The sequence below is a fragment of the Centruroides sculpturatus genome, unplaced genomic scaffold (assembly GCF_000671375.1).
Source record: "Centruroides sculpturatus isolate CEXI.00-Female unplaced genomic scaffold, Cexi_2.0 scaffold447, whole genome shotgun sequence".
Taxonomy (NCBI): Eukaryota; Metazoa; Arthropoda; class Arachnida; order Scorpiones; family Buthidae; genus Centruroides; species Centruroides sculpturatus.
Window position 1 is genome coordinate 130,513 of NW_019384728.1, and position 13,427 is coordinate 143,939.

General features: G+C 25.5%; 1 protein-coding gene across 8 annotated transcripts in view; it reads right to left on the bottom strand.

Annotated features, from left to right (window-relative positions):
• LOC111628144 (centrosomal protein of 290 kDa-like) overlaps positions 1–13,427 on the bottom strand; it is a 70,336-nt gene that overhangs the window by 23,014 nt on the left and 33,895 nt on the right. For 6 of the 8 annotated variants that reach the window (XM_023371876.1, XM_023371875.1, XM_023371882.1 and 3 more), the window contains 14 exons: positions 13,196–13,379; positions 13,052–13,125; positions 8,241–8,310; positions 8,024–8,174; positions 7,607–7,653; positions 7,350–7,532; positions 7,061–7,276; positions 6,375–6,605; positions 5,303–5,467; positions 5,128–5,233; positions 4,806–5,048; positions 4,505–4,735; positions 2,849–2,969; positions 2,207–2,783 (listed from right to left, as the gene is read on the bottom strand). In XM_023371876.1, coding sequence (XP_023227644.1) covers positions 2,207–2,783; positions 2,849–2,969; positions 4,505–4,735; positions 4,806–5,048; positions 5,128–5,233; positions 5,303–5,467; positions 6,375–6,605; positions 7,061–7,276; positions 7,350–7,532; positions 7,607–7,653; positions 8,024–8,174; positions 8,241–8,310; positions 13,052–13,125; positions 13,196–13,379 — 2,599 coding nt within the window. The remainder of the gene's footprint in view (positions 1–2,206; positions 2,784–2,848; positions 2,970–4,504; positions 4,736–4,805; positions 5,049–5,127; positions 5,234–5,302; positions 5,468–6,374; positions 6,606–7,060; positions 7,277–7,349; positions 7,533–7,606; positions 7,654–8,023; positions 8,175–8,240; positions 8,311–13,051; positions 13,126–13,195; positions 13,380–13,427) is intronic. The other 2 variants (XM_023371878.1, XM_023371877.1) reach the window with 2 other exon arrangements.

Consider the following 13,427-nt stretch of genomic DNA (forward strand, 5'->3'; position numbering starts at 1 on the left):
TAATAATATATTGATACATTTAAAAACGAGCTTTAAAAACAATAAAACTAAAAATCTAAAATTATTGATTTTGTTTTTTCCCTTTTATCTGCCTTTTATCAGAGACAAAGTATACTCAGAACAGAAAAACCATCATTTATTTTTCAAAAAACAAGCTATGCATTTTGGGTGAATTTTCTACAAATATTGTCATCCCTCTTCAGGCTTTTTTCATTTCTTTTACAAATTTTCTGTTCTTACACCATCAAAATTTAATGGTGTATGAACAGCTACATTTTATACATTTAACTATTTTTAATCTGTTACTTTAGTGTTCCTGTTTAATTATATCATGCTGCATAATAACAACTCTAACACTTTATGGGTAAAATATATCATATTTAGAATCAAATGCTTTCAGATTATTTATCTGACATACAAAATATTTTTCAAAATACAAAATATTTGAAACTTTGAAAACTATACCACAGCAATAAACTCATATTTTGTAAGAAATTTAATTATGGTACCTAATAAACTAAAATAAATATTTGTATGTTATGAAATATGAATATGATTTTATATGCACATATAATGTTTTGAACATTTGCATCTCTGATGTAAAAGAATATTTAGATGATAAAATATAATTATAAAGTATAAAAATTATTACTATAATTGAAGAAATGACTAAAGGATTTGTCAAACATTATGTACTGTTATTTCATGTATAAAGTAACAGTACAAGTTCTAAGCATATTCTGTCAAATTTTTGTAACTTACAGAAATATTTTTACTTTTAAGATTAAATATAATACTGCCATTTTACAATAATGTAATATAAAAATAGTTTAATCTAACAAATCCTTCAAATCATAATATATATATTTTAAAAATTTCAAATAAAAAATTTAAATAACTTTAATAAAAATAAATTATTAAAACCTGAGGTAAGGGTGGAAATTCTCCAATTGTTTTTTGAATATCCTTTTTTTGCATTTCTAATTCAATCTCGGTTTCTTCCCAATGTAACCATTTATCTTCCAATTTCTTTTCTAATTTTATATTTTCTTCTTCCAAATCTGCAAGTTGTTTCTCCAAGTATGAAATCTGATTGTTTTGATGAGCAATTTCCTGTGATTTCTTTTTGACTTCACGATTTAACTTCAACTCATTTAAACGAAGTGATTCAATTTGATTGTGCCACTCAAACATTTTTTCAGTAAATTTGTTGGATTTTATAGCTTCTAATTTTTCTTCTAAAATTTTATTTTTGTTTTCAAATTCTAGTTGTTTTAATTGTGCTGTTTCCAATTTTTCATTATAATTTTGCATATCTTTTAAAATTTGAATTTTTTCTTGTCTAAGATGAGTTATATTATCATGAATCTTTTCTAATTTGGATATAGAAATAGATCCACTGTATTCGTGACGTAATTCTCTTATAATTTTCATTAAAAAGCAAAACTTATTTAAAAACTTATTATGAAGAGTGTAAATAGCTTCCTCCTTATTTTCACATCTGAAAGATTTTAAATTAAGCATGAAGTTAAAATTTTTAAAATAAAATAAATTTCAGCTGTTTACCTATTCATCAATTGTAAACATTCTGCTTCTACTTTCATTATTTTCTTTTTTGATGTTTCTAATTGATCAATGATTGATGCTTCATTTAATTGAAGCTGTAATATTTGGCGATAGAGTTTACCTGAGAAGAAAAATATTTATACTTAAATAATAAGTTCTATTTTTATTAGAAAAATTTGAAAATGAAATTATTATTGTTAAAATTTATGCTTTATTTTCTTATTTAAAAATTGGTAGAGTAATGTGATAAAAACAGTAGTTGATTGAAAAATTTGCTTTCATATAGAATGTTTAATGTAGATATAAAATAAAGTAAAAATAAAAAATAAACACTATATATTGAGCATACTTTTCATATTATTTTTTTTTAATCTATTTCTTTTTATCTTGATAATATTCAAAAATAATTTTTGTTAATACATATTTCTAACATATGTCAACTATTACTAACATGCCTAACATTTATTACTAAAATTTACATATATATTTTAATACTAATAGTAAATTGTTACTAAGCATATTTATAAAATCTAAAATAAATTTTTAATGCTTAACTTAGATTTAACTAGATAAACAAATAGTACAATCTGTTTTTCTCTCTCTTCTATAGTAATAATAATATTGATGNAATTATTAAAACCTGAGGTAAGGGTGGAAATTCTCCAATTGTTTTTTGAATATCCTTTTTTTGCATTTCTAATTCAATCTCGGTTTCTTCCCAATGTAACCATTTATCTTCCAATTTCTTTTCTAATTTTATATTTTCTTCTTCCAAATCTGCAAGTTGTTTCTCCAAGTATGAAATCTGATTGTTTTGATGAGCAATTTCCTGTGATTTTTTTTTGACTTCACGATTTAACTTCAACTCATTTAAACGAAGTGATTCAATTTGATTGTGCCACTCAAACATTTTTTCAGTAAATTTGTTGGATTTTATAGCTTCTAATTTTTCTTCTAAAATTTTATTTTTGTTTTCAAATTCTAGTTGTTTTAATTGTGCTGTTTCCAATTTTTCATTATAATTTTGCATATCTTTTAAAATTTGAATTTTTTCTTGTCTAAGATGAGTTATATTATCATGAATCTTTTCTAATTTGGATATAGAAATAGATCCACTGTATTCGTGACGTAATTCTCTTATAATTTTCATTAAAAAGCAAAACTTATTTAAAAACTTATTATGAAGAGTGTAAATAGCTTCCTCCTTATTTTCACATCTGAAAGATTTTAAATTAAGCATGAAGTTAAAATTTTTAAAATAAAATAAATTTCAGCTGTTTACCTATTCATCAATTGTAAACATTCTGCTTCTACTTTCATTATTTTCTTTTTTGATGTTTCTAATTGATCAATGATTGATGCTTCATTTAATTGAAGCTGTAATATTTGGCGATAGAGTTTACCTGAGAAGAAAAATATTTATACTTAAATAATAAGTTCTATTTTTATTAGAAAAATTTGAAAATGAAATTATTATTGTTAAAATTTATGCTTTATTTTCTTATTTAAAAATTGGTAGAGTAATGTGATAAAAACAGTAGTTGATTGAAAAATTTGCTTTCATATAGAATGTTTAATGTAGATATAAAATAAAGTAAAAATAAAAAATAAACACTATATATTGAGCATACTTTTCATATTATTTTTTTTTAATCTATTTCTTTTTATCTTGATAATATTCAAAAATAATTTTTGTTAATACATATTTCTAACATATGTCAACTATTACTAACATGCCTAACATTTATTACTAAAATTTACATATATATTTTAATACTAATAGTAAATTGTTACTAAGCATATTTATAAAATCTAAAATAAATTTTTAATGCTTAACTTAGATTTAACTAGATAAACAAATAGTACAATCTGTTTTTCTCTCTCTTCTATAGTAATAATAATATTGATGCAGATTCTTTATATAAATTTAAATTTTGTACAAAGATTCTGCTGTACTTATTCTGAATGTATATTTCTAAAAAAGATTCTGCTATACTTATTTTGAATGTATATTTCTATACATTCAAAATAAGTATAGCAGAATCTTTTTTATATTTTCCTGAATAAACTGATAAATAAAAACTGACAAATAAAAATAAAAGTACAAAGTTGAAAAAAAAGAAACTAAACTGTAACCAATTATTGCACTTCTCTTTTTTATTTTTATAATGGTTCTTCTAATGACTACAGGTTAACAAATTACATGTTAAGAAATCATTCTGTTCAGGAAGCTTAGAATGATGTTTTCTAATCTCATTATATTTCTCAGCCTATTATTTATTGTGTTATGTATATTCTCATGAGAATAAACAGATAATGTTAGAATCATCAAAATTCAAACAAGCAATAAAAGAATTTTAAAATGTAAACATTATACATTTAAAATAAAGAAACATCAGGTACATCAGTGCTTGAAAATGTTTCTTCTGGAAGGTATATAAGTAATGTGTTTTTGGCATAAGTCGCAAGATTGATTACAAAATGAATGAACAAATTCATCATTTCACTGTATAATTTCTAGAATATTCATGATAATTTTAAGTATATAGTAAAATAGAAATTGTTATTTAATGTATCATTATATCCTATGAAGTACCATGTTAAAAAAAAAAAAAAACAACTATTTTAAGAAGTTCATAAGTAATTAACTTTTTTTCACTAGTTATTCAGTTAGCCAATAACAAAACTATAATTAGATTAACTTCTCTGTAGTTAATTAATTAATTAACAAATTTATCTAGTTATTTTTATTTAGTAAAAATTATATATTTAATAATTCAAAGAATTTAAGAACTTCATAAAAATATTTACAACAATAGTTTATATTAAATATTTTAAAAAATTCTTTTTTATTATTTAATCTATATCAATAATCATTAATATATATTCAAATTTATAAATAATAAATTTATAATCATAAGAGAAACATTGTGTTTACCTAAGGCCATTTTTTCATCACTTGAACATTGTAAATCAAAGAATTGTTTCTGCAAGATCTTTAATTCTTCATTTTGTGAGATTTTATATCTTTGTATTGATTTCAATTGATGATGAGCAACTTCTGCTATTTCTTTTAGTTTTGATATTTCAATTTGCAATTTCATTTTAGACTGCTCTAATTCTTTTAATTTTTTCTTATCATTTTCAGAATCATTCATATCTGTAATTTCTGCATGAAGGTAAGTTATTTTAATTGATACAATGAAAAATATTTTAAAAAAAAATAATTTATTTTCTACCTATCAATTTTCCATTCATTACTACTTTATCTAAACTTTCTTGCATTAATTTTGAAACTTTATTATTTAGCTCATCATTACGATCCTCTAATCTTTGAATTAACTGCTTTTGTTGTTCATATAACTGCTGTAAATGATCTGCCTTTTGTCTTTCATTTAACTCTTTAATTTCTAATGTAGCTAGTTGATCTGATAGTGAATTAAGATCTGAATTTTCTGAGTTTTCTCTAAGACTGTTTTCCCCTGTAAATGATAAATTAAATATATGGTTTTAAATGTTAATTTATACATTTTAAAGATTATAATAATAATATATAAATACCAAGATTCTTTTTTATAGTTTCTTCTAGTAAATGCACCTTCTTTCTCTCATTTTTTAAGATATCCAGCAATGTTTTATTTTCATTTTCCCAATTATTTATCATTTGCTGAAATTTTTAATTTCTGTTAATATTTTTTAATAAATATTTTTAATTAAAATAAGTAGTCATCATTACCATTTGTTCTTTTTCCATATTTGACATTGAGAGTTCTTTTTCTAACATATTATTATATTTAATAGCTAACTCCATATATTGTTTGTTTACTTTCTCAACTTCTTCAAGAGGAACACTTTCTTCCAAAGCAGAAATCAAAGCTTTAATTTTATACTTGGCTAAATCCTAAAACAAAATTTTAAAAATTTGAAAGTTGATAAAATTACTTTTTAATATTCCTTTCTATTCTTTGAATGTAACTATGCTTAAATGAGAAGAATTAAAACCTATCATAAATGAGAATTCAATCAAGATTCTCAGCTAAAATCTTGGTCTAATGCTTCATTTCCACAAACCAGAAACAAAATCATTGAAAAAAATCTGTTTTCATTCTTATTTTGTTTCTATTCTATAACCACTACACCAGAAATTAAGCACAGAATTTCTTAGCAAACTCTCACAGCCAACAACAGAAATAATAACAAACAAACCTGGACAATGATATTTTAGTAAATCAGCATATGTCAATATGAAATCTGTTACTTATCAAAGCAACGCTAAAAATTGACCATAAACAAATTCTTTTATCCTCTCCTTCTGCCATTGATTTGAAAACTTTTAACTGTCAAATGATGTTGCCAGCAATTAGAAAACTTACATCAAAAAATTATCTCTCCCATCTCATGTAGTATTAATATAACAGATCAAAAATGTAGAAATATTTTCAACTCCTTTTTTCTGTTCAAAATCAGTTCAATCTGAAATTTCTAGCCAGAAAGTGACATCATATTTCTTTTCCTGGTTTCTGTTTATAAAATATTTTCTGGTAATGTGAAAACCAAGCTTAAGAGTCTCATTTCTAATATTAATTATATATTTTTGTATATAGAAATTTAAAATCACTAATTTGAAAGAGTACTTAATAATATTACCATAGTTTTGAGAATTGTGAAAATAAACAGAAAATAATCTAGTTTTAAAAAATTTTTGATTATATATCAGATCTACGAATATGTTATTTTCAGTCACTCAAATTGAAAAATGTATAGTAATAGAACATAAAATTATAAATTTAATAATATACATAATATACCTTAAACCTTTGTAAACTTCCAATCTTTTTAGATGCTGCAATCTCAATATTATCATGTTCTTGTTTTAATTTGATATTTTCTTTTTTTATTTCAGTTTCAATATCTTGAAGGATATTAACTTTCCTACTAAGAGTAGTTTCATTTACTCTTAATGTTGTAATTTGTCTTACAATTTCTGCTAGTCTGCATTTGATTTCTGATTCATCTTGAGATAAAGTATCCATTAAGTGCTACACAGAAAAAATTTGAAAACAGTTATGGAAGTAATATTTTGTAAGATTTAATAGTAATGGTAATACAGAGAACAAAAATAATTTAAAATAAATAATTTGAATTTTATTACAAATAAAAAATAAAAGTATAAATATATGCAAATAAATGATTNAAAAATTTGAAAACAGTTATGGAAGTAATATTTTGTAAGATTTAATAGTAATGGTAATACAGAGAACAAAAATAATTTAAAATAAATAATTTGAATTTTATTAAAAATAAATCAAAAATAAAAGTATAAATATATGCAAATAAATGATTTTGGATAAATGTAAGGGACAAAAGAGTCAAAACAATTCTTAGAAACGTAATATATTTGAATACAAAAATAATAAAATAATATTGTTTGAATAATTTAATAAATAACAATTTAAAATGAATTAAAAGTAAAAGTTTGCAAACTTTATCTTACTTGAAATTCCTCTAATTTGATTTGGTCTATTTCATTTCTTTCTTCTAACTCTTTTTTTTCTTGCATCCATTTTTGTTTTTCTGCTTCATATTGAGATTTTTCTTCTAAAAACTGCTTATATAATAAAGCTATTTGTTGTTTATTTAATGGTAACTGTTTTTCAACTTTTTCCAATTCTTCATCAACTGCATAGTCTGTTTCTAAAGAACTGTATTCCTAAAAATGCAACATACTTTTAAAAAATTGTTTAGTAATGTTATTTTTAAGATCAGGAATACAGTTCTTTTACCTTTAAAATTTCTATCATATCATTATTTAAAACAGAAATATCATTTTTAATCTGTGGTGAAGAAAGTGGCTGTGCTTCACTCAAGGATTTTTCATCTTTATCAGAAAGTTCGGTATTTACTTCTTCATTTTTAGCAATGTCAACTGTAGTATTGACTGATAAAGCTGTGTTTTGTATGGTCTCCTAAATTTAAAATTATTGCAATTAAACAAATATGAAATGATTCTTTTACAATTTTAAAAATTTCAATATTTTACTTTGATTAATTTTTCTAATTCTTCGCTATTATACATCAGCTTTTTTCCTAAAATAACAAATTATTTTATTATCATATAAAATCATGATAAACACATAAAACATATTTATTATCAAACAGTGAAGAATTTCCTTCATTGTTTAAAAAAACAAAGTTTATAAAAATAAAAAATAAGGCCAAAATATGTTATGAAAGTTAAATAAAGGATTTCTGATGCTGTTGTGAATATTTAGACACAGTAAGAATATAAGAATTCAATTTGCAGGATCTTCTGTATAATTTTGCCAATTAGAAACTTATTGTCCAAATTTTGAAGTATTTATATAATGTTAGAATTAAAATTATTTAAATAAATTCACATTATAAGTTTTATAAGTGTAATAACTTAATATTTTATTTTTATTTTAATTATACTTACCATCCAATTCCTTCAAATATTCAGAAATATCTTTTAATCCTATTTGAAGTTTTTGATTTTCTGTTGTTAAATTTTCAATTGCTTCTCTCAATTTATGATTATCTGATTGTAATTCGGATACTAATAATTTGTCTTCTTTATGACGAGGAGACTACAAAATTTAAAAAAATTAAATTTGTTTTTACAGTACTTAAGTCATAAAAACTATAAAAAATACCTGTAGAGCATTTTCTTTTTTTTTTGGAGACTGAATAAGTGGTGACTGAACAGGTGGTGATCTGACAATACTAAAAATCATAAATATATTTTATATAAAAAATTCTAAAAATATAAAAGTTGGAAATTACTTATCAAATTTAATGATATATCACAAAAAAATTAGATAATGCATTACTTAATATGGTAAATACAGTGGGTGATCGGTTAACGAACATAATCAGTTCCAAGACTTTGTTCATTATCTGAATTGTTCGTTAATCGATTATCAATTTCCCATAGGTTTTTATGGGAATTTGATTAATTTGTTCCGGAGACTCCAAAAAATAAAAAATATATACTTTTTTACTACATTTATTTACATGTAATAGTAAAAATACATATATATGCAGTCTTGCATTTTTATTAGTCATGTTTTTTCTGTTTGTGGGGGTTAAAAAATCTGTCCAATGTCGATTGCNTTAGATCAACATGATGATAAGATGGCACACTTCCTCAACCTCCAAATATACCTATAATATGGTTGTATACCATAATGTATACCATAAGCCCATCTACAATCTTTCCTCATTTCCTCAGCATCTAATGACCCATTTACTTATAAAATAGCTGCGACAGGGCTCTTATCAGAAGAGCCTTTACCCATTGCTCTAACATCAAGGATGTGCTGCTAGAAATAGAATGCATTAAACACATTGCCATAGCCCATGATTACAACAGTAAACTTATAGATAGTCTAGCTCACATGATACATAGGTGCTTAGAAACAGAAAGGATAAATCCCAGACCTCTTAAAAAGCAAATAAAATGCATTGTGGTTGATTTTGACCCTAGAATGATTCAAGCATATAAAATCATTGCCAAGAAGGTCAAAGCTGATCTTATGTACAAATGCAACCCTTTGATATATAAACTTCTGGCTAATGCAGTGAAGCCAGAAAACCTGGAATATACTCGGTTCCACTAGAGGACAACAGATTTAATCTGATTAAAAATTTAATATACATAGGCTCAACCAACAGATCACTTTCAAAAAGGATAGTTGAGCATAAATACAATACACACAATAATAAGTTTAATACCACCCTAGCACAATTTGCAAGCGAGCCGAATGTAACAGCCAACTGAGAAGAGTCTAAGAGTTTAATTCCAATACTCGATAGTTATAAACTTAGAACAATAGAAACACTAGAAATCTTTGTGAATTCCCTCAAAGAAAATTGTATCAATAGCAGAGATGCCAACTTGCTCTCCACCACTTGGAAATCACTCCTTGTTAATTAATGAACATAATCTGTTCCAAGACTTTGTTTGATATCTGAATTGTTCGTTAACCAATTATCAATTTACCATAGGTTTTTATGCAAATTTGATTAATTCATTCTGGAGACTCCAAAAAATAAAAAATATATACTTTCTTACTATGCTTATTTATATGTAATAATAAAAATACATATATTCACAGTCTTGCATTTTTATTAGTCAGGCGGTATGGAGTCTCCCAAGGCCCGACAGCTCTCTCACCCTCTTTTACAAATTACAAATTACAAATTTTTATTAGTCATGTTTTTTCCATTTGTGGGGGTTAAAGAATCTGTCTAATGTCGATTGCTTTTCTCTTTTCTTCAGAATTTTTCGGAAGTAATTAATAGTATTGTAATTGTAAAGATCCTAACTCCATTAACCTTATTCTGGTTTGGATGCCACTTGGATGATTTGACATCCTCCCACTTCTTCAAAAGATCTTTAGTAGCAGATGTCGACATTTGAAAAAGAGGAAGACGAAAGAGGACCAAAGAAGTTTCTTGGTATTCTTCATTTGAGAGTTCTTGGAGTTCTTCTGTCATCAGATCAGTTTCAGGTTCCGTTATGAGCTCTAAAATGCTCTTTATTTCTCTCAGATGTGATTTTGATTACTCCATTAGCAGCTTGAGACTTCTTGATGTATCTTTCATAGCTAAGATTGTGCCTACTGTAGACTGTTCAAGCCATACATACCTTTATGCCTAGCAACATCAGACATCTTGTGCCCACTTTCTACCTTGGTTATTATCTCTTTTACTTGGTTTCTATGGTGAGCACAGTTCTTGACACTCCTCTTTTTAGGCTCCATAATATTATCAGTTTATTTTTTTAAATAAAAAGTTCAGAAAAGCACTTACAAAAATTCAGAGAATAGAAATCAACTAGGCCCACAAAAAATTATTTAAAAACAAGGCCTGGATGAAATTTGAAATTTGGTATTAAAACATTAACGAATATCCTTTTACCTTTCATAAGTAAACCCCGATGCAAAATTTAGCAAGTACCTGTCCAACAGTCTCATGAATACTATAAAAAAATATTTGTCAGAAAGGTAAAGAAAAAGCTGGAATTACAAGGGAGAATTTCAAAATTTAGAGGAATACTATCCAATCGGTATCGAGTTGAGACTCGTGCTCTGAAAGGTTTCAAATTGTTACCTGAAGACAAGGGAAAATCAATTGGTATTTATTATTTTCCATCGCTTCTTTTTATGTTTATTAAGTAAAGTGTTGGTTGTCTGATCATAAAAATCTTTTGCAAAAGTGTTCGTTATCCGATTTGTTTGCTATCCGAACTGTTTGTTAACCGATCACCTACTGTATAATTTAATAATTATATACTGTAAGGTCTCATTTTATGCGGTGGATACGTTCTACAGAAAAGTGCATATAAAAAATTCGCATAAAAAAAGACTTTACTTGCCTTGAAAAAGTAGGGATACGTTCCGTAATTTTCTAAAATCGCATAAAACCAAACCAACGAGTTAAAATTAACTTAAAACCGCATAAAAAAGTTTGCAGAAATTAAAAGAAATAGGCTGCTTATTACTGCAACTTGAAATCAGCAAAATTTAAACTCGCTACTTATTATAAAAATGAACAAAACACCGCTAAAATAAAATTTAATTTCAAAACAATTACAGTTTATACCTTTCAATGCGAAACTCAGAATGATGTAATAGCGACTTGTCGATGGTAAGTATCATGTACAAGGGGAATCCCCGAATTGCAAAAGCTCACTCTAAAAACAAATCACTGACATCTGGATGTGAAGAGTTAATTAAAACCCCTTTAGTTCCTCGCCCGAGTTAACTCGGGCAGGTTACATAGCGTTACATAAAACACGGTCCTTAAGGCCATTTTTAAATTTTTTTTTTGAATTTTTGGAATGTTTTTTAAGTCTCCAAATTTTTTAAAAATATTTAAAAATATACGGCCAGCTAGTGTTCACCCTACTTTAAACCCTTGTCCTCCCGCGACGTCTATGAGAATGCCCCGGGAAATCCAACTCCAGCTGTGTTCAAGGTCATCCAGATGTGTAAACAATGACTCATCGGTGTTAAATTTCACAGAAGGGCGAGACAAAGGAAGTTAAACTTTGAAGCTTTTTCTTCAAAATTAACGCATTTCTTTCGTTTTTTTCAGTTTTAAGTATTTTTTATGTTTAATTACATTTATATCAAAAATTGCTAGGAACTAAAGCGATTAAGGTAGATCTAGCTGTCCTTTACATCCATAAACGTTATATGTCAGTGGAACAAATGGAGTGAGCTTTGAGCATTCCACGATTTTTGGAGACTGTCTATACGCGGGCTTCCTAAACAAGCCTATATGTATGTTTGTCCAAGAAATTTTTGGATGAAATACAAACTGCACAACTTCAAAATCGCATAAAAAGAGACCTTACAGTATTTAGAATTCCATCTTTTAAGATTTTGATTTATAATTTTACTAGTTAAATGTCAAAAATAATTTTTGCTTAGATTAAAACAAAATCAAACTAACAAAAATTAGCATTTATTAATAAAATTATGATGATAAATTCTAGTTTTTGTTACTTAATTTTTTTTTAAATGTTTGTGTAAGGTTATGTGAAATCTTATATATAACCATTGCCTAAATAAATTCTATTAGTGAAAAATTAATTTCTAAAATTTATACAAATTCTTATCAAGAAATTATTAGCATATCTTCATTTGAATATAAGTTAGAAAAAACTATATTCAATATTATGTATATTGAATATATGTAGAACAAAGAAATAAAAATGGCATGGCAACAAGGCAATATAAGTATAAATTGATATATTGAATTGATAATATTAGCACAGTAAAAGTTGACTCATTGGAACACATCACATGTTTCCATGTCTCTGATGTCCAAGTTTTGTACTCTTTGCACAACTGCACATGCTCTTTGATGTTTTGTGGGTGTACTGAGATGTGATCAAGGAAACAGTAGATCTCACTATACCCATAAAGTCAGCAACTCATGTCAGAGAAGCCTCTACTAGGTGTGCACCAACAATCAAATCTAACAGTGTTTCAACATAATCACATTCTAAAAACAGACAAATAGCTTTTTCAGATAAAACCAGCAAAAGTAAAGAAGTTTGTTTACAGTGATATAAGCTACACAAATGAGTGAAAAAAGGATGATACCTGTAATTGCACATGTTTCAGGAAGAGTTCAATTTGACAGTGCAAAATGGAGGGTGTTTGAATTATTTTGTCCACCCCCTGTATTTATATAACTTTTTCACCTCTCAAATTTGAATATATTGTATTTGAATATAAAAACTTCTCAAAATAACAAACAGAAACAATAAATAAATATTAAGAATAAAATAAAGGAAATCTAACAATGAAAAATAAATTAAAACCAATCAGAAAAATAACTTTTTTTAATTAAATCAGACAAATTCATACAAATAACTGTAAAAATAATAAATATAATTATTATTTAAATACTGTAAAAACTTTAAAATTGTTTAACCATTAGAACATACTGTTTTTGTTTTTTATCATTTTTTTCACGTAACTGTTGCTTAAGTTGCACTCTTTCCTCTTCTAAACTTTCAATCTAATAAAATAGAACAAATATTTAACTTTAATTTTATTTTGGTTGCATCAATTGTAAGAAATGATATTACTTGCTGTTGAAGAGATAATATTAATGCAGCTTCCTTTTGTTTAGGAGACTTATAATTTCGAGATAATTCTTGAGAACGTTGACTATCTAGTCCCAATTTTTTTCTTAAAAATTCGTTTTCATCAGATAAATCACTAATCTCTATTTCTGCCAAATTTATTTGTTGAATAAGGTCTTCTATTTGCCTGCAATTAAATTCGAAAAAATTAAAAAATTTTTATTATGACATCAAA